Source organism: Peromyscus californicus, unplaced genomic scaffold (genome assembly GCF_007827085.1).
Source record: "Peromyscus californicus insignis strain IS unplaced genomic scaffold, ASM782708v3 Scaffold_24__1_contigs__length_46423439, whole genome shotgun sequence".
NCBI lineage: Eukaryota > Metazoa > Chordata > Mammalia > Rodentia > Cricetidae > Peromyscus > Peromyscus californicus.
Window position 1 is genome coordinate 36,085,617 of NW_026294535.1, and position 18,515 is coordinate 36,104,131.

Consider the following 18,515-nt stretch of genomic DNA (forward strand, 5'->3'; position numbering starts at 1 on the left):
TTGTTCCAAGTAAGTTTTCTCTCCATTCTCTCTTCTGAAGACCTGAACAAAACAAACATCCCCAAACAACCCAGAGATCTGATATGAGAACGAAGGTCTGAAGGCTCCACCACGGAGCTTTAATCTACTAACTAACATCTTTGGGAATCTGACTCACTGATGCTGTGGGTCTAGCAGAAAACAATCACATACATCACCTCTTCGGCATTTTCAGAGTTGGTTGTTTAAATGCCTTAAGAAAACGAAATCCTTTTTGGGATGCCATGCTAGTTTTCCAACATAGAAAGAACAGAACCATGTTACTGAAACCCAAAAGCCCTAAACCATAATACAGGTCTTCACAAAATCTTTATTAGTATTACTAGGAAAACAAGCTACTCTTGTACTGAACAGGGAAAAATAAATAATACCACTTTGTGTTTTTCCTAAGAAAACAGCTTTATCTGGTGAGCTCTGGATAGCTGCTGGCACACTTCTATTGTGTTCTATTTTTCAACCAAATGTCAAATTTTCAACTCCACAGAAATTAAAGAAGACAGTAACTTAAAAGTAAAAATGAAATTTTGAGTAAAGGCTACAATTTGAATTTTTCTTGGAAGCTTCCACATCCAAATATCAAAAATTTAATTTTGACAACTTGGGTTTACGCACTCGCACATACACACACACCCATTTGAGAAAGGTCTTGTTATGTAGCCCAAGCTGTCTTTGAACTCATGATCCTCCTGCGTCAGCCTCCTGAAGATTCTCAAATTTAATGTGAGAAGAAAATATCACTTCCATTACAAAGCATTACTATACATTTCATCACATAACTGACCGTGGCTCTGAAGACATATGAACAAATTAAATGAAATTAAACAAATTCTTCAGCAGCTGAGGATTTTATATACTTCAATGTTTTAAACCTCAATCATGACGTCATATCCAAGGCTGAGATAGATACAAAAATAGCCAAACATCCTAGAGAAGTTAATTGTGTATATCCCTGTGCTACTGTTTACACAAGGAATGTGTAGATTACAAAGGACTCATTTGGTTACTTAATTATGATTAATTCATGTAAATATACAAACATTTAACAAAGTCATCATATTCCAATCTCTTAATAATTCTAACTGCTAGTAGCTAAGCAGTTTTTAGATATCACTAACAAAATATATGAATAGTAGCATTCAATCCTACCAACTTTATAAATAACTCTTGTTAGACTTTTCTTCCTAAATTTCATAAGACAGTCTAAACCCAAAACTCAATGCATATTGAGTTTTCTTTTAAAATAATTTCAGATAGTTTTAAACTAACTTCAATGTATTCATAAAAAGTGCCAACAGCCTGGTCTCTCACTACTTACTTCAAGGAACCTCCCAGGTAGAGAACTGCCAGGCAGAGCCCTACCTTTCTGGTGTGAGTGGTGATACATCTGGATTCCATTCCTTGCTACTTCCATTTCAGATCTGGACCACATCACCAGTGCATTAGTGTGGCTCAGCACTGAAACCTGAGCATTCTTCTGATGGCCTGTGTATAGATATCATTCCTCTGCTCTGTATGTATAGGTAGTGGACACTTCAACTATTAAAGCAGCATTTTCTTCAGAAAAGAATTTATCAATGTAGGAAAATGAGCTGACTTGCAAGACTCAAAACAGAAAAACAAAATGTAACATGGACCTTGAGTTCAAGAGAAACCAAGGAAAAACCCAATGAAAGTATATGGGTTTAACCCAAGGTAACTAAGACAGTCACAGAACACATGGCTGTCACAATGCTATTCAGTCCTAGAGGCTAATGTACTGTAACTCACTGTGAAACCATTAACCCAAATCTTAACTCCATCCTCATCTATACCATAGTAATGCATAGTCCACAATCTACTAAACTATTAGCTTTATGCAAATTATGGCATAAAATTTGTTCCCTGTCATATTTTGACACGGCACCAACTTCCAATAATGTTCCAAGCCTATGCATAATGGAACTGCTCACCAGTACCAATGTCTTCTGCAGCATCTGGCATTCAGAGCCAAGCTGTTCTAATAATAGCCAGTCTGTTCCCACCTAAAACAACTGTGCATTCTACTACTACAGCACCTAAGTTTGATAACTGGAGAAGTATTTTAGTTCATTCACAGTTTTACATCTAACGGTGCCGTTTGTAAACCAATTACTTGAGACTGCTCACCCAATCAAATAACTGCCCCCTTTTGATGCATGTAAACTCCATCTGCACAGCACGGAGAGATGTCTTTATTTCAGAATAGCTTACTGTTAACAGGAGCACCACAATCTGAAGGAGCTAGAGTGTGAAATGAGCTCATGGAATGTTAGCTCAAACTTCAGCTACAACAGAAAGAACTGCAAAAGCTTTGCTCCCCCAGCAAACAGTCAACACTTACCAAAGACAATATGGAGGTTAGCTTGACAAGAGACGGGCTGGGGAGGTGGGGGCTGTAACTCAACTACAAGAAAGCTTCAGCTAACAAAATGAGAGCTGGCCAGCTTCAGAATGTTCTGAAAACGAACCTTGAGAGCACAAGTGAGGTTTTTATCCTTCAGGAACAAAGGCAGACACTCAACAGGAATGAACCAGTCTTTGAGGAAAAACGCACACAAGTGGAACCGAGAAAAACTAAGTACTTAAAGGTGAAGGTAATTTATAATAGAAAAAGTGGCAAATTGCTGTGACTTGATTTGCTGAAACGATCCATAAATTCACACTGGTGGTTGGTTAGAAAACCAGTTTCAACATTAACTCCTCTCTCACCAGATTAATGTTTTCTGTGCAAAAGTATCTGAAAATTGCATTAATGCTTATTTTAACTGGTATTGTGAATAATCTGCACATGCTGTTACAGACAATACTTATTTGTAACCGTGTTCATGCAAAAATCAGTGTGCACAAGGGGATATTGTTAAGCCTTATATTTAAGTGATACTTTATTATCTTTGCTAAGATGCCAATCTCTGAAATATAACATTTTAAATGGATATTCTTATCTGCCTGTTAAAAATCAATTTATGTTGCTGAAAGAAGAGGTTATACAAGGAAAGAAACATGGTTTTTGTGTTGAAGAATTGATTTTAAATGAGAATTTATAAAACAAGAAATCCATGGTCACAAAATTTTAACATTTTAATCCTACACATAACAGGGCAAACAGACACTGGACCCTATCTCCACATTCCATAAATCCTAACTTTAGTTCCCATTTCAAATGTTGCCCTAACCACTAAAAACATTAGTGGTTTTACAACCTCTGGATTATGGAAATACAGATTTCTGTAAATGCTATAAAAACAACAATGGAAGAAAGCTGAACAAACTCTCCATGGAGGAAAACAACAGTGGAACATCCTGAAGCTTCTAGACACTTCTCTTCCGTGTCTATGGTCAACTTGTCGATTCAGTGCATTGTGCGGTCAAATGTAATGGTCCCCATGTGGAACACACGTCTAACTAGTGTCCATTGATTCCAAATTAGTGGATGATGAATCTTTTTGGATACTTTCAAAGATGGCCGCCAGCTCCGGGTTAGAGCTGATCTGTGACTGGAATTCACTCATGAGTGGGCTCTTCTCGGCTTCAGGAATGGTTAACAATGCTGCCACTGCCCTCATGGCGGATCGCTTTAACTCATCTTGCTTTTCAAACTCCTGCTTTACAGAGTTTGCCTTTACCTGCAATACAAAGTAAAATCGGGTTACATGCTGGAACACTAACAAAACTTACGCAGACAGGAACTCTTGGTACGTTATGTAAAGCCACTCCCACCCTCACAGGTCAGAAGACACACTGCTCTGCAAGTGCAGTGTGCACCAAACCTCTTCCTGAGGCACTAGCTCTCTCCTAGTAAGGAAGTATTTCACACAACCCTATGATAAAAAGACCGAACAATCCAGTAATATTTCCATGCATGCTTTTGTTTAGAATTACTTGGACTAAAACACAACCAAACCTGTCTCATCTTCAAGGTTCCGAGTCCTCCCTCTCCAAGATTCATTTCAAGCACCCCTCATATGTGTCAGCTATTCCCCTCTAGGAAGAACTAGAGTCTTCAGTTTTTGAAGCCTAATTGTATCTTATCCCACACTGATCATACTTCAGTCCACTTTTTACTTTTATTTCTTTAAAAAAAATTTTTTTATGGGTTTTTGTTTGTTTTGCCTAAATTCACATATGAAGGGGAAAAAACACATTTGTTTGAGTCTGGCTTATTTTGCTTACCATGATTATCTTAAGTCTACCCATTTCCCTGGAAATGATATAATTTCATTTTCTTACTGCTATTCTGTATTATATGTTTGCTTGTATTTGTATATGTATATACACACTATGTATCACACTTTAAAAATCCATTCATGATGGGTGGTGGTGGTGGTGGTGGCGGCGGTGGCGGAGGCGGCGGAGGCGGCGGCAGCACACACCTTTAATCCCAGCACTCGGGAGGCAAAGGCAGGCGGGTCTCTGTGAGTTCGAGGCCAGCCTGGGCTACAGAGTGAGTTCTAGGACAGGCTCCAAAGCTACACAGAGAAACCCTGTCTTGAAAAATCAAAATAAATGAATAAATAAATAAATAGAAATCCATTCATCTCATGCGCATCTAGATTGATTCCATAGTTAGCTACTGTGAACAGTGTTACAATAAACATGGTATGCATGTATTTGTACTGTATGTCATGGTAGTTCATGCTACTTTTACTATTTTTGAGAATCATCCAGACCGATTTCCACAGTGGCTGAAATCATTTATGTGCCTATCAGCACTACTCTAATTCCCTTATCCTTGCATCCTTACTAGCATCTTTCTTATTGTTTTGTTTTCTTGAGAACGTGAGATGGAAATCTTTTGATTTGTATTTCCTTCATGACGTTCTTTCATTACATATTGATCACTTGTACAACTTCACCTGCAAAGTACCTGTCCAATTCATTACTCCCCCTCCCCACCCCAAGAGCTGAGGACCAAACCCAGGGCCTTAGCAAGTGCTCTACCACTGAGCTAAATCCCCAAGCCCTTCATTACTCATTTATATACTAAATTATCTGTCTGTTAGTCTGTTTATATTCTGGGTACCAAGCCCACATCACATGAACAGCTGGTAAAGGTTTTCTCCTCTGATCATACTGAGTTGTTGATCTCTGTACAGAGTAAGAGGAAAGGATCTGCTGGGCAGTGGTAGTGTACACCTTTAATCCCAGCACTCCAGGAGGCAGAGGCAGGTGGATCTCTGTGAGTTCGAGCAGTCTGGTTTACAGAGCAAATTCCAGGACAGCCAGAGTTGTTACAAAGAGAAACCCTGTCTCCAAAACAAACAAAAAAAAAACCCCAACCAACCAACCAATGGAAAAAACAAAAACAAAAACAAACCCCAAACCCAACCAAACAAGAGAGGGAGGATTTTAGCTGTAGTCTGCATCCGAGGATGTCCAGTTTCCCAGGATCAGCTTTAGAAGGCTATTTTTTTCCTCCAATCTTGTCAGCAATCAGATGAAAAAGTCGGGGGAGGGGGACAAATTATTAAAAACAATCGCAAACAAACAAAAATAAAGTAAAACCCAGATGGCCATAGCTGTGTAGGCTCACTCCTGAGTATTCTGCTTCAGTCCTTTAATCTTTGTGTCTGATTCCGTGCCAACATCACACTGCTTTTGCTACTATGTATCTGCATATACGTGCAAGTAGCATGCTGGGATGCTTCCAATGTTGACATTTTTGCTCAGAATGACTTTGGCTAGTGATGGTTTTGGATTTGTTGTCATGGCTTCTCTGCAGTTTGCACTGGTACACAGGAAAGCCGCTCACTACTGCGGCTCTTCACTTTGCTGAGAGTCTCCATCTTTTAAGTGTAAGGCCACACTACCCTAAAACAGGGGTAAGGTAATTAATTACTTCTGTTTCTGTTGTACCCTTCTCTTGCCTTATTACTCTCAGATTTGAGGAACCACAGAGTAAGAATGTTAAGTGTAGACAACCTTGTCTTGTCTTTTATTTAAGAGGAAATGCTTTAAGTTTTTCTCAATTAAGTGTAGTGCTGACTATCAATTTGTTGCACACTGTCTTTATTATACTGCAGAATGATCCTTTGGTTTCCAGTTCTACAGGACTTTCATCACAAAGGGATGCTCACTTTTATAAAAGACGTTTTCCTGCATCTACTTAAGTGGCTATACAGTATCTGCTTTTTTTATTTATGTGCTATATTACATATTACATTTATTGATTTGTGTATATTAACTGATCTTACAACCTGTAATAAAACCAACTTGATCTTTTTAATGTGTTGCTCAATTCTCCTAAGTACATGAGGATTTCTGGTTCTAAGACCATTGAGGAAATTGTCTATAGTTTTACTTTTGCTGTCTTTATCTGGTTCTGACAGCAGAGTTAATACTGCTCTGAGTTAACAAGGGTTCCATCCCTCTGTCCAACAGTACTTTACTAGGATATGTGGAATACAGCTGAGTTCAGTGTAAGATACAAGTTTATAGCTATGAGTATCTACAATGAAAAAAAAAATCAGAAATGTCCAGTAAGCTAATGATGTACTCCAGTAATCAAGAGATTGAGACCAACCTGGGCTATACAAGTTTCAGGCCAGTTTGTGCTCAAGAGTGAGATTCTACCTCAAACATCCAAAAGATTTAGAAAAATAATAAACAAAACCCAAAAAGCAGAAAGAAAGAAACAATAAAGATCAGAGCGGAAATCGGTGAGGCAGAAATCAAGAGATTCCTAATAACACAAGAAATTAATGAAACAGAGTTGGTCTTTTGAAAAGATAAACAAAACTGACAAACCATTTTCTTTAAAGAGGAAGTAAGAGGCAAATTAATTAGCCTTGAGACAGAACAAGAAATATTACAACAGACACCACTGAAATCCAAAAAGACCATTAGGGAAGACTGTGACAAAGTAGACGCAAATCAATGAAAAATTCTAAGAACTGAATAAATTTCTAGATCTATTTGAGCTATAAAACTGAACCGAGCCAGGCAGTGGTGGCACACACCTTTAATCCTTGCACTGAGGCAGAGGCAGGCGGAACTCTGAGTTCAAGGCCAGTCTGATCTATAGAGTTCCAGGACAGCCAAGGTTACATAAAAAATTCAGCCTCAAAAAACAAACAAAACAAAACAAACAAAACCAAGAAGATGTATAGAACTGTGGTGGTTATTTATGGTTAATTTTTTGTCAACCTGATACAAGTCAGAATTTTGAGAACAGAGAAGTTAACTGAGCAATGTCCCCATCAGACTATACTATCTATAGGTAAGTCTGTGCATTTTCTTAACAGACTAATGTGGAAGGGCCCAGCAGGCCACTGTAAGTGATGCTGTCCCTGGGCAGAGGTGCTGGAGTGAATAAGAAAGCAAACCGAACAAATCAGGAGAGGCAAGTAGTGAGCAGCACTCCTTGGCCTCTGCATCAATTTCTGCTTTGACTTCCTGTCTTAAATTCCTTCATGGCGGTCTAGAAGCTGTAACAGGAAATAAACCCTCTCCTCCCCAAGCTGCTTTTGGTCATGGTCTGTATCACATCAATAGAAAGCAAACTAAAAGCAAACTAAAATGCAATGGGATTTTTCACAAGAAAGACAACCCCTAGACTGAAGAGATGAACTTCTGAATTCTACCAGACCTTGAAGACACACCAATGCTCCTCAAAGTGTTCCGTGAACCAGAAAGAGAACAAAATTAAATTTCCAAAGTCAGAGAAAATAATAAGCTAGAAATCTAGAGTTTGTAAAGTATCAGAAAAAGAAAAGTTTTTATCTTTTCCCTTCCTCGCGCCCCCCCCCCCCCCCCGCCCCCCCGCCCCAAAACAGGGTTTTTGTGTAGCCTTGGGTGTCCTGGGTGTAGAACAGGCTGGCCTTGAACTCACAGAGATCTGCCTGCCTCTGCATGCTGAGTGCTGGGATTAAAGGTGTGTACCACCACTGCTTGACTTTTTTTGTTTGTTATTCAATTAATTTTATGAAACGAAACAGCAACAAAAGTCCATTTTCTTGGCATGGTGGCATATGCCTGTAATCTCAGCATTTAGGAGGCTCAGACAAGTTGGAGAGTTGAAAGCCAGCCTAACTAAAACACAAGATTCTGCCTCAGAATACACACACCCACACATACCATGTAAACTGCACATACTAATTAAGAATTTTAAAATTTATGGTCACAAAATTGAACATTTTATCTGAAATAAAGAGTTCTTTTCCACAGCCCGTAATTCCTATGCCCAATGTAGCCTAAGTTGCTGCCTTGCAACAATTACCTTGGTTGTACATGTAGCGCGCAGTGGCTCAACAAGTCGGTCCAACCTTTGTAGTACTGCACTTGGACAAAGGGTAGATAGTCGCACCAACATTAAAAATGTTAGCATCTATAAGGAAGAAAAAATTTTTTCTGACAAAAATCCACATTCTGTCACTTTTTTAAATAGAAAAATGATTAGTATGCAAATTAGAGCATCATCGTAATTGAATCTGCCAATCAAATCAGGTCATTGCAAACCTTACTAAGGTGAATGCTAGGGAAACATCAGCTTCCATGTGGGTTCTACAATACAAAACTAGAAAATTGTTTTTCAGTTTTGACTGCACATCAGAATCACCTGGGTGGATGCATTAGAACACCCATTCCTCAGCCCCACCCCTAGAGAGTTATTTCACCTGTCAGCAGGGAGGGAACTCGTACTTCTGAAAAAGCTCATATGCAATATAAACTAAAATTCACTGGATTAGAAACGTGCTCAACGAAAGCAAAACTATAGACATTTCCACTTTCTCAGTGGAGTTCGGGAGGGCAGATGTTCTTCAAGGGAGTCCATACAAAACTTGGAAAATCTCTACTAAAACATTCTTTCTCCCTTGGACTATGAATGCCTATGATTGCATCGTGAAAGCTGGAATTCTGGTACCTTACATGGCTCAAGCTCAGCAGAAGGCCAAAGGCCCTGTTAACGAGTATCATGAAAAGGATATGATTCATTTACTTGATTGTCTTTTAAATCACTCATTTACTGACATATTGAAAGAGAAATAGGAAAGGAAGACACAGAAGCAAAATCCATGCTCTAAGCCTAAGAAGCAATGTGACTCCTTCTAAGGCTCTGCAACTGCTGGGTCTGAAAAGACAGTTAGCCCAGCCTGAAACACAGCCCATGAAACTTCATCAAGACACCGGGAAAGAAAGCAAGCTGTCGCTAGTTTCTCATTAGGACAGGCCTGAAATGTCACAGTTGTACTTTCAGCAGTAAAATGTGTCTGGATGGAGGCAAAGAATATGGGTAAGCACTATTCATTAAGGAGGCCGGAAATACATTTCTTAAACATTTGAGGTCCACTTCTCTTCCTTCTTTAGTAAAGAAAGGTTTTGGATTTTTCCTGTAAAGTAACTGATGGCACAATGTCTTTCTACATCTTCTGCACATACAGTTTATAAGGTGCTTACTAAAGATCTTAGTAGATGGCTTAATTTTTCTTACTTACATACCCCCAAGTAAATTACAAGCATAAAAGTTGTTGTATCAAAGTCTATTAAATCGTTCTATAGACACTCACAAACATCTTACCTTAATATCATAATGGTCCTTCAACCCATCTTCAACATGATTTAGAAATTCAAAGATGTCCAGTCTATCAAGACAGCTGTCGAGAAGTGTATACATGCACTCAAAAGCTGCTTTTCTGATGTCCAGACCGTCATCAACCGTGTGTTTGAAAGGACCCATTTCTACCTGTTAGAACAAGAAGGAACATGCGAGCACGTGACAACTACAGACAGGTGCAAGGTACCTAATGTGACCTAACTCACTTACCTCTCGTATAAGCTCCTTCCTAACTTTTGTCTCATTGTAAAGATGCGGGAGAACAGAGTCCAGAAGATCCCGTATCAGCGATGGCTTGTTGTGGGCTGCAGAATTGAATGTGACCAAGGCCACTCTTCTTACGTTCAAATCTGGGTCTTCCAAAGTTTTTAGAAAATCACCTGAAAAATGTAAAAGAAACAACACACTTCTGGTAAGCTTAGGACACAGCTACACAGCATTTTTTCTAAACTGACTTAGTGATTATGGGTCTCACTGCTATTTCTTCAATGCAAGTCAGAGAACCAGACACAAGATTATTTCAGCAGTATGGAAACAAACCACTATTAATAAATGTGTGTACATTTTTCATTGATAACTCACTCTTGGCACATAAAATGCAGAGGGCATATAAAGCAGTACCTAAAGTTCCTCACTCACTACTTTTTATAAACAGATGAGTTGCTCAGAAGCAATGGAGCCAGTAGCCAACAAACATACACCTTAAAATTCCTTACATTTCACTACAAGCAGCAAGAAACTAAGCTCCTTGGTGAATAAGCTGGCTTTTTGGAGCCCATTAACTATGATGTAGGGGGAGGGGCCTGGACCTGCCTCTACTGAATGTACCAGGCTCTGCTGACTCCCCATGGGAGACCTTACCTTGTTGGAGGAGGGGATGGGGGTGGGCTGGGGAGGGAAGGCGGGAAGGGTGGGAGGAGGGATGAGAGGGGGATCTGTGATTGGTATGTAAAATGAATACAACTCCCTAATAAAAAAAGAAGCTAAGCTCACTATAGACTCAGCAGCAATACAATTCATCAAAGGACAGGAAATCAATTGCACATCCTAATGTTATCTGTGTCTTCAGGGAGAAACACAGGAACTAGTAAGAGCACAGGAGCGCTGTGAGGAAACTAAAACCTAACAGGACAAATGCCAAATACCCCGCTCCTTAGAAACAGATTTAAAGTCTGCTATTATGAAAACGTGCAGAAAGAAATTACAATGTAAATCCTTAGGATCCCGCCCACATATGTGCTTCAGGTCATTTCCCGTATTAACTGCGAAGCTTTGGGCAGATACGTTCAGTCGAGAGCCTTATATCCCAGTCAAGCCAGTGCTTTCAGGGTCACCGAGAGGAGGGAAAGCATGCATACTGTTGAACAGTGTCTGGCAGACAGGGACTGAACAGAGAGTAACCTCTTCTGGACAACCCCAACTCTATCACCACCAATCCTTCAGAACAGGGAAATGAATTCAGGGTGACTCGAAACTGGACTATCAATTTCAAGTAGAGCAAACGGATAAAATGAGGGGGAACCACAGACTACAGGCACTGCATATTGTTAAAATAAATGCTGAGACACTGGAATCTTCTAGCAGGTTCTCCCCCACCCCAGTCCTATCTTTCACAACACAAATGTCTGAGACAAGAAGGGAATAGACATCTTCTCACATAAACTATTTGTATCTGTATCTGATCTAACTCTAAACTAACTGTAGGCCCCTTTATGCAGTTCAAAGTGTTCACTACCCCTGACTCCCTTTCCTGCACATGAAGAACCTGCTTAGCCACATCCCTCGTCCCCTTCCTCGTGCCCATCACCTGTCCTTAAGAAAACAGCAGTTGTGCCCTGAGGGATTTGGATTGCTATTAGCATTAGGATAACTGACCACGAAGACAAGAAAACAGCAAAGCTGTCGAAGTCTACTTCTAGACACTAACTCCGGTCTTAACAAAAACAGCGACGGCTCTAGTTTTTCCTGGGCTTCCTCTCAACACTTCTGAAAATAAGCGCTGCTTCTTTTTGTTCTTAGGTTTTCTTCACCTTATGTGGGAACTTCTCCATGGATCCTCTCAGAGCTAGAGGGTTCCAAGCAACCATCAGAAATTGAGGCTCTAACAACTCCAGTAAGATTCCTTTCTATTGAGAGGAAACTTCTAACTGGTCAGACAGATTTAACACCTATGTGCTTTATTCATTAAGACTATTTTAGGTCATCACCAAAAATATGATGACCAAGGAGGATAACTATGAAGACATGCTGCCATATTTAGCGACCTCCGTGCTGAGCAAATCACCTGGTAGTTCTTTTTGATAAAGAAATGCCTATATAAATTTAACTGCTAAACCTGTAAACCATACATTATGAATGATCTTTGTAATGGAACAATTACCTTGGTGCATTTTACCTCCTCAGTAATAAGAATGTTCACAGTGCCGGTCTTAGTTACTGAAGTAACAGTACCATGACAAAACTGTCTTTCCCAAGTAGCTATCCAGTATTTGTCGTCTCCACTCACCTATGCAGTTCTTTAATAGGGGATCAATGGGCTGAGGATGATCAGAAATAGTAAACTTCACAGCTGTAACCACTGAGCTTCGGGCATATGAAGACCCTAATTAAAAACATAATGCAAGTCTATTGGTATGCATTCCACTAATGTTCATGAATGACATTTTACAACTGTGTCACAAACTTCATAAAACTCATCATTGTCCCCAAAGGCTGTCTTCTAGCTCTTGAGATACTAATCAGGAGTTTTCTTACCTTAAAAAAACAATCTTACTAGATTTTACAAGAAAACTTGTCTTCTATGAAGGAGGAATCCAGGGAACCAGCAACAGGGGACCGAGCCCTCACCAAAGGGGCTGGTTAAATCTATGAAGGGACTGGTTCAGTCTATAAACAGTTTATCAAATTGTTAAACTAAACATTTTAAGAATGAACAGCTTTATCACCTATTTATTCTAACCAGGTAAACACTGATAAATCAAAAATCTCTTTTATTTCTTGCATTTAAATTCAATAATTTCTGCAATTTTAATATAGTAAGTACTACCAAGGTCTTCTTTTTAAATTCAAGACCTGCCTTCCCTGTATTTTAATTCAAAAAATAACAATAAAATGTAGTCAGCATAAAGAACTAGATCACACTACTAAAGAATTACCCAATCAGGCTTTATCCTTCTCAGAAACAGTCTCATGAATATCACTTCACATTACAACACATGGCATACATACACCACAAACATGACTTTAACACACTAAAATAAAAAAGCAGATGGTTTTAGTTCCTCAATGGGCATCTTTCAAGGCAACTCAGTCAATGAACTTAGAGATAAGAACATCTAGACACCCCTAGATACCCACCTGATATCAAATACCCTTTAAGCCGAGGAAGGAGCGTTTCAGGATCTATGAGAGTGAGCTTCCCTAGACATTCAGCGACAACGTTTCTGGTGCCTTCCTCTGCACACTCACAGTGCTTTAGCAGCAAGGCCCAGATGTTCTCAACATACGGCTTAAGGCCTGCCACTGACGCAGAGCTGATGATCTCTTTCAAGGAATGAAGCAGAAGGTATTGCCTCTTGGGCTGACTGGTTATTTCTTGGAGTACAAATGGCAGATACTCAGGAAGGTTGCCTACACTAATGCTGCCTAGTGCGTAGGATGCAGCTGATTTCACTTCTTCACTAGGAGATGAGAAAGCCTCCAAAATTACAGATTTCAATTCCAATTGCCCACTTAAGTCAATATGATGTCCAACTTCTCCAAGAGAAAGGAGTGCTAAGAGACGAATAGAATCTGTAGACCTTGAATTCTTGACATCTTGAATAAACTGACCTACTACAGCAGGTCCCTCTTTAGGGCATGCTCGGGTAAGGGCAGCTACACATTTGGCAATGGAGTAGTAAGACTGCTTATGAGTAAGAGCTGTGCTCTGAGAGTAAACTGGACCAGTCAGCATGCGCAACAAATCCATGTAGCCTAGATTGTTTGTTCCAGTGACAACCAGAGCTTGGAAAAAGTCTAGCATGGCACTAAGAGCTCCGCCCTGCAGTAGAGGTGATCTCACAAGTCCGATCAGTTCATTGAGAATGGATCCACTTATCTTTGAAAGGGAAGAGGGATAGACTTTTGCCAGGGTAGTAAGAAAGCTGATAGCCATCTGCGAAACATGCATATCACTTTCGCTGATGAGAGGAGGGAGCTCGTCCAGGACCGCATCAATCATGGCGGTTGTCAAGCTGTCACTATAGTTCTTAATGAGAATATCCAGGGCCGAAAGGGTCCCCAGTTTCAAAGCTCTCTGATTTTTCCTGAGAAATGAGGCAAGGATGGGCACTCCTTCTCCCAGGACAGGCCTCAAGTCTATCTTCAGAGGTGACCCGGCAATCAGTGTCAACGCTTTCACTGTAGTTAGCCGGGTAATTTCATTCTTGAGTCTCTCCAAGAAGATCTGAAGTGTATTGGATAAGTCAGGCCCCAAGTTGTCTCCAAGGTTGCAAATAATTTGTCCCATACAGGAAATAGCCCTTTCCTTGACTTCCTGGTCAATGTCAGCTGCTTTTAAGCGCTTAATCGTACAGGTAAACAGATCTTTGATGTAAGGAGTTGCATCAAAGGAGGAAGGCTGATCTAAGGGGCGGATCACTTTAACAAGCTGCTGAGTGACAAGAAGGGCTTCTGAGGTGATCTTGTAAAACGGGTCTCCAACACAAGCCACCACCGGAGGGACCAAAGCCTGCACGTGAGGGTGGAACACTTGAGGGGAGTGGTTACAGAGGATTACGTAGAGGCATGACAGCGCATCAATCTTCAAATTCGATGAGCTGGACTTATCATTCAGTGAGAAAATGATTCCTGAAAAGCCAATAAAAGCATCTAATCATTTCTATGCAGTTCTCAAATAATGAAAAACCAGCCCCTGAAAGAGTGTTACAATTTCCATCTGCATAAAACCTCTAAAACGGCAGATGCTTTACAATCTATATATAGAAAATACTAAATCCCCTTTACTTACAGGGGGATAACTTCATGTGCTCAAATGGTCACAATTAAAATGTTGTAGGTCCAAATTGTCACAAACTTCCCTTTTAAGCAAAACAATCCTTCAAGCTTATTTAAGTGCGAAAATAAAAAGTACTTCAGAAGTATCCCAAGAGACTGTCCCCTACATACCTGGTACAAGTACAGGAATGTGCTGCGTCAGTGCCCCAGGTAATACATTCACCAGTTCAGTTAACATGTTGAAACAACACTGTCGGGTCTTGACACTTTTTTCTTTCATCTGTTTGTGCAGAGCTTTAACGATGTTGGGAACCTGCAATTGTCACTTATCATCAGCCAGTTGACCAAAGGTACTTCCTCCATATACTTAATATGACTTACAGGACAAAGACTCTTGTTTGTCACATTTCCAGTTCAGCTCTCCAATATTGCTAAGGCAGACACTATATATAGGAACCAAGTTTAAATGTATTCATGCACTGTACATACTGTATTATAACTGTATCTGCTGATAGCATCAAGGAACTGGAGAAAAGCCTTCCTAACAAGCAACAAGTCTTCAATGACTTCAACCACTTCCAACCAAAGATTTAAGCATCAATTTGTAAATAGAAAAATACCAGAAAGGAAATTATGGAAAACTACCCATCAAATTGGTGTTTTTTCTCTTTTTTAGTTTGCTATTACAATAAAAGACATTGCACCTCAAAGGTACAAGGAGCAGGGGTAAAATTCAGAGACATCTGATGTAAACTTTCTAATGTTTAGTAAACTTCAGTGTATTCTTCACTGACAAGTCATGGATGCAAGGCTATGGACAGGGATCTCCCCCACAAGAGATTAAAACACCCTCTTCCTTACACAGACAAATTTCATATATAAAAATGATCTCAGAAATAAAGGCAATAGAGATTCTCAGAATTCCTGAGAATTCATGGTTCTACTAAACAATTTCTCTATGCTGTCTGTCTACTTATCTATTATCCATCCATCTATTCATCCTCCATCTATTTTAATTAATCTCCACATTCACTTTTATTAACAAGCTCAGCTCAAAATGTATTTGCATTACTTAAAAATAAGGTGACAGCCAGACGGTGGTGGCACACACCTTTAATCCCAGCACTTGGGAGGCAGAGGCAGGCGGACAGATCTCTCTAAAATACAGATGGAACTACAAGGCATGGCAGATGATGCCTGTCATCTTAGCACTTGGGGGCAGAGGCAAAAGGACTGCCAAGAGTGCGAGTCAGCTTGGGACCATCTCAGAAACAAAGCAAAAACACAAAAATGCCTACAGCTGCTACAGGAATTACATATAGACAGGAAAATGCCTATTATGAACAAAATATTCAGTAAATGGGAGTGATGGTGACTTAATGTTCAGGGCCTTAGGGAAACCAATTACTATGTAGTGAACCAGACACTAAAACTACACTGGTAATTTCATCCATCAGAACCCTGGGGACTTACAAAGGATTAAAAGCAAGGCCTACTAAAAATGACTAACTTGTCTAAGATCACACAAATTATGAGTGAAGCTGGCTATATGACCCCACAGCTTTGATTTCTCCACTAAGATCACAGATAATTTCCTGAATCTTCCTTCAGGTATATTTAAGTGACAACCAATGGTTTACAAGTCATTGAGCACCCATTACCTTTGTCCTTCTCTAAATCATCTCGGCATTCCCGTCCCCCTCAGAACAACTGTAAAGCACCACTGTCAGTGACTTTCAGGGCACACACACACTGACCTGACTCTGAAGCATTGTTAAGGGTGTTTCTCCCTGTTCCATTGCATCAGGGTCACACAGCCAACTCTGCACAGGACGAGTTTGCTTCAAAAGAGAAAGGTACGCATGAAAAACATCTGCCTTTACATTCTCTTCGCGCTCTTTAAATCTGGATATCAGTGCAGGAGAGACGGTCTTGTAGAACTCTGGAAGCATTTCGTGCCTTGTGCTAACTACGGCATCCAGGCACTTAGCAGCTGCGCGTCTCACTTTCCAGCTCATGTCATCATCATCACTGTATTCATCATCACTCCCTAAAGGGAAGTTTTAATGTTGAACAGGCTATTAATGGTAGAGAAATACATAATCTAATACAGAACGTGAACTGCTAATGCAAGGAAGACAATTAGTTCATCTAGCTTGAACAGCTACAGCAATAGGTGGCTTTACACAGCCATGCCTGTTTCAATCTGCTAAGCACTGTCTTGTTATGAAGGTGACAAACAGTGGCTTACAACCTTTTCATCAATACAGTGAATGCTTAGAAACTCACAAATTTCTCAGTCTTTGAACCAAATTCAAGACTCAATAGGAGAAAAAAAAAATCAATGGACATTTATAAGATGAACTATGAAACAGATTTGGCTACAGATGTAGTAAAAAAAAAATAGTTATGAATAACTTTCAGCAAGAAGAATCCTGTTACTGGTTTCGTACATAGCTTTTCACTGAGCCTCTTGTGTGCTATCAGAACAAAGACATGTTTTCAACTTTTGATCAATCTGCCTGAAGAGACTACTGGACATCTATCTTTCATAAGAAAATTCAACCAAATGCTGCTAAAATACAAGGCATCACATTCATTTAACAATACCTACTTAAAAATTACAAGGTAGCACCAAGGTAAGACTTAATTTAACAAGAAAATAAACAAAATTCTTTCTTTCGTCAACACATCATGAAAACTGCATCCTAGAAACAATGTTTAATAGAAAATTAACAAATGTCTTAATCACTGAAATTGCAATACCATGGTTGAGTAATATTTCTAATTTTAAAGCAGCTGAAGGACTTGGGTTATTTAGCATGATAAACACCAAATCAAAACCTGTAACATACATTTAATTCCTAAGGTTTCTCTTTGTTAATATAACACATTCACCAAGTGACTACCATGGGTCCAGCATTATCCTAGACACTACACTGGAAGCATAGCAATCCAGGTTACATTTGCTAGTCTTCAGGAAGATTGCATTCTAATAGGTGAATGATAATCAATTACAATATGCAAGAAAATGATTAAATGTGCTAAAGTAAAAATGCTAAAGGGGTCTAAAGTTATGCCAAGTGAGAGAAAGTTTTGGGGTGTGAGGGATGAAGGAGTTAGTCTAAGATGGGAGAGACTAAAGAAGAAGCAGGGGCTGGAGAAAGGGTATGGATATTTTAGTTAAGCAATCAGTAAAATCAATTAAACAACCATGTATGAACCCAGATTTACAGGAAAGGTATAGAGCTGAGCTAATTAATAGATACTAAACTCAGAAGACTTAGGTGAGACCCAAAGGAAAATTAAGAGTATTACAGCTAAGTAAAAGATCTAGCCCAGGCATATCCTTATTTAGTGGTTAGAGATGAGTAAGAACCAGAACAGAAAACAGACACAAGTGTGATATCCTGGTCCCTGGATGCTAAATAAGAGAGTGTAATAAACATTTTCAAGCATTTTATAATCTTGTCCATTACTGGAAATGCATTCAAGACAGATGAGGAAAAAATGGACTGAATAGCACTTGTGTGAGGGAAGAAAGCTGCTGTAGAGAGAAAATGGGGCAGTACCTGCTAGAGGACTAGATGGGTTAAACCACAGATTTTTTTTTTTTTAAGTTTTAATGTTCTATTTTATTTTAAGTTAAATAAGCTCAAGTTAAATGAATTCTATCAGAATCCTTTCTTGTACATTTTCACATGACTTGACCTCTTGGTGAGGGGTACCTCCTGAAGGTTAAGGTTTTGCTCACCAGGTTGTCTGGTGGTCTGAGGGGAGCACCACAGCAATGTTAGTCTTGACATTAGAATATTCAGATTGGTAGGGTGAGAGTTAAGAGATCCTGAAGCCCAGAGGTGTAAACCACAGATTTTATATAAGAAAGATTTTATATAAAAAGTTATTGCAT

General features: G+C 39.5%; 1 protein-coding gene across 1 annotated transcript in view; it reads right to left on the bottom strand.

The window, feature by feature from the left end:
- Positions 1 to 329: 329 nt before the first annotated feature.
- The window catches only part of Cand1 (cullin associated and neddylation dissociated 1), a 40,305-nt gene continuing 22,119 nt past the window's right edge, over positions 330 to 18,515 (bottom strand). The window contains exons 8-15 of the mRNA XM_052753447.1: positions 16,363 to 16,655; positions 14,777 to 14,918; positions 12,965 to 14,458; positions 12,114 to 12,209; positions 9,818 to 9,987; positions 9,572 to 9,736; positions 8,273 to 8,380; positions 330 to 3,680 (exon numbers count right to left, since the gene is read on the bottom strand). Of these exons, the coding sequence (XP_052609407.1) occupies positions 3,456 to 3,680; positions 8,273 to 8,380; positions 9,572 to 9,736; positions 9,818 to 9,987; positions 12,114 to 12,209; positions 12,965 to 14,458; positions 14,777 to 14,918; positions 16,363 to 16,655 (2,693 nt within the window). The 3' untranslated portion in view covers positions 330 to 3,455. The remainder of the gene's footprint in view (positions 3,681 to 8,272; positions 8,381 to 9,571; positions 9,737 to 9,817; positions 9,988 to 12,113; positions 12,210 to 12,964; positions 14,459 to 14,776; positions 14,919 to 16,362; positions 16,656 to 18,515) is intronic.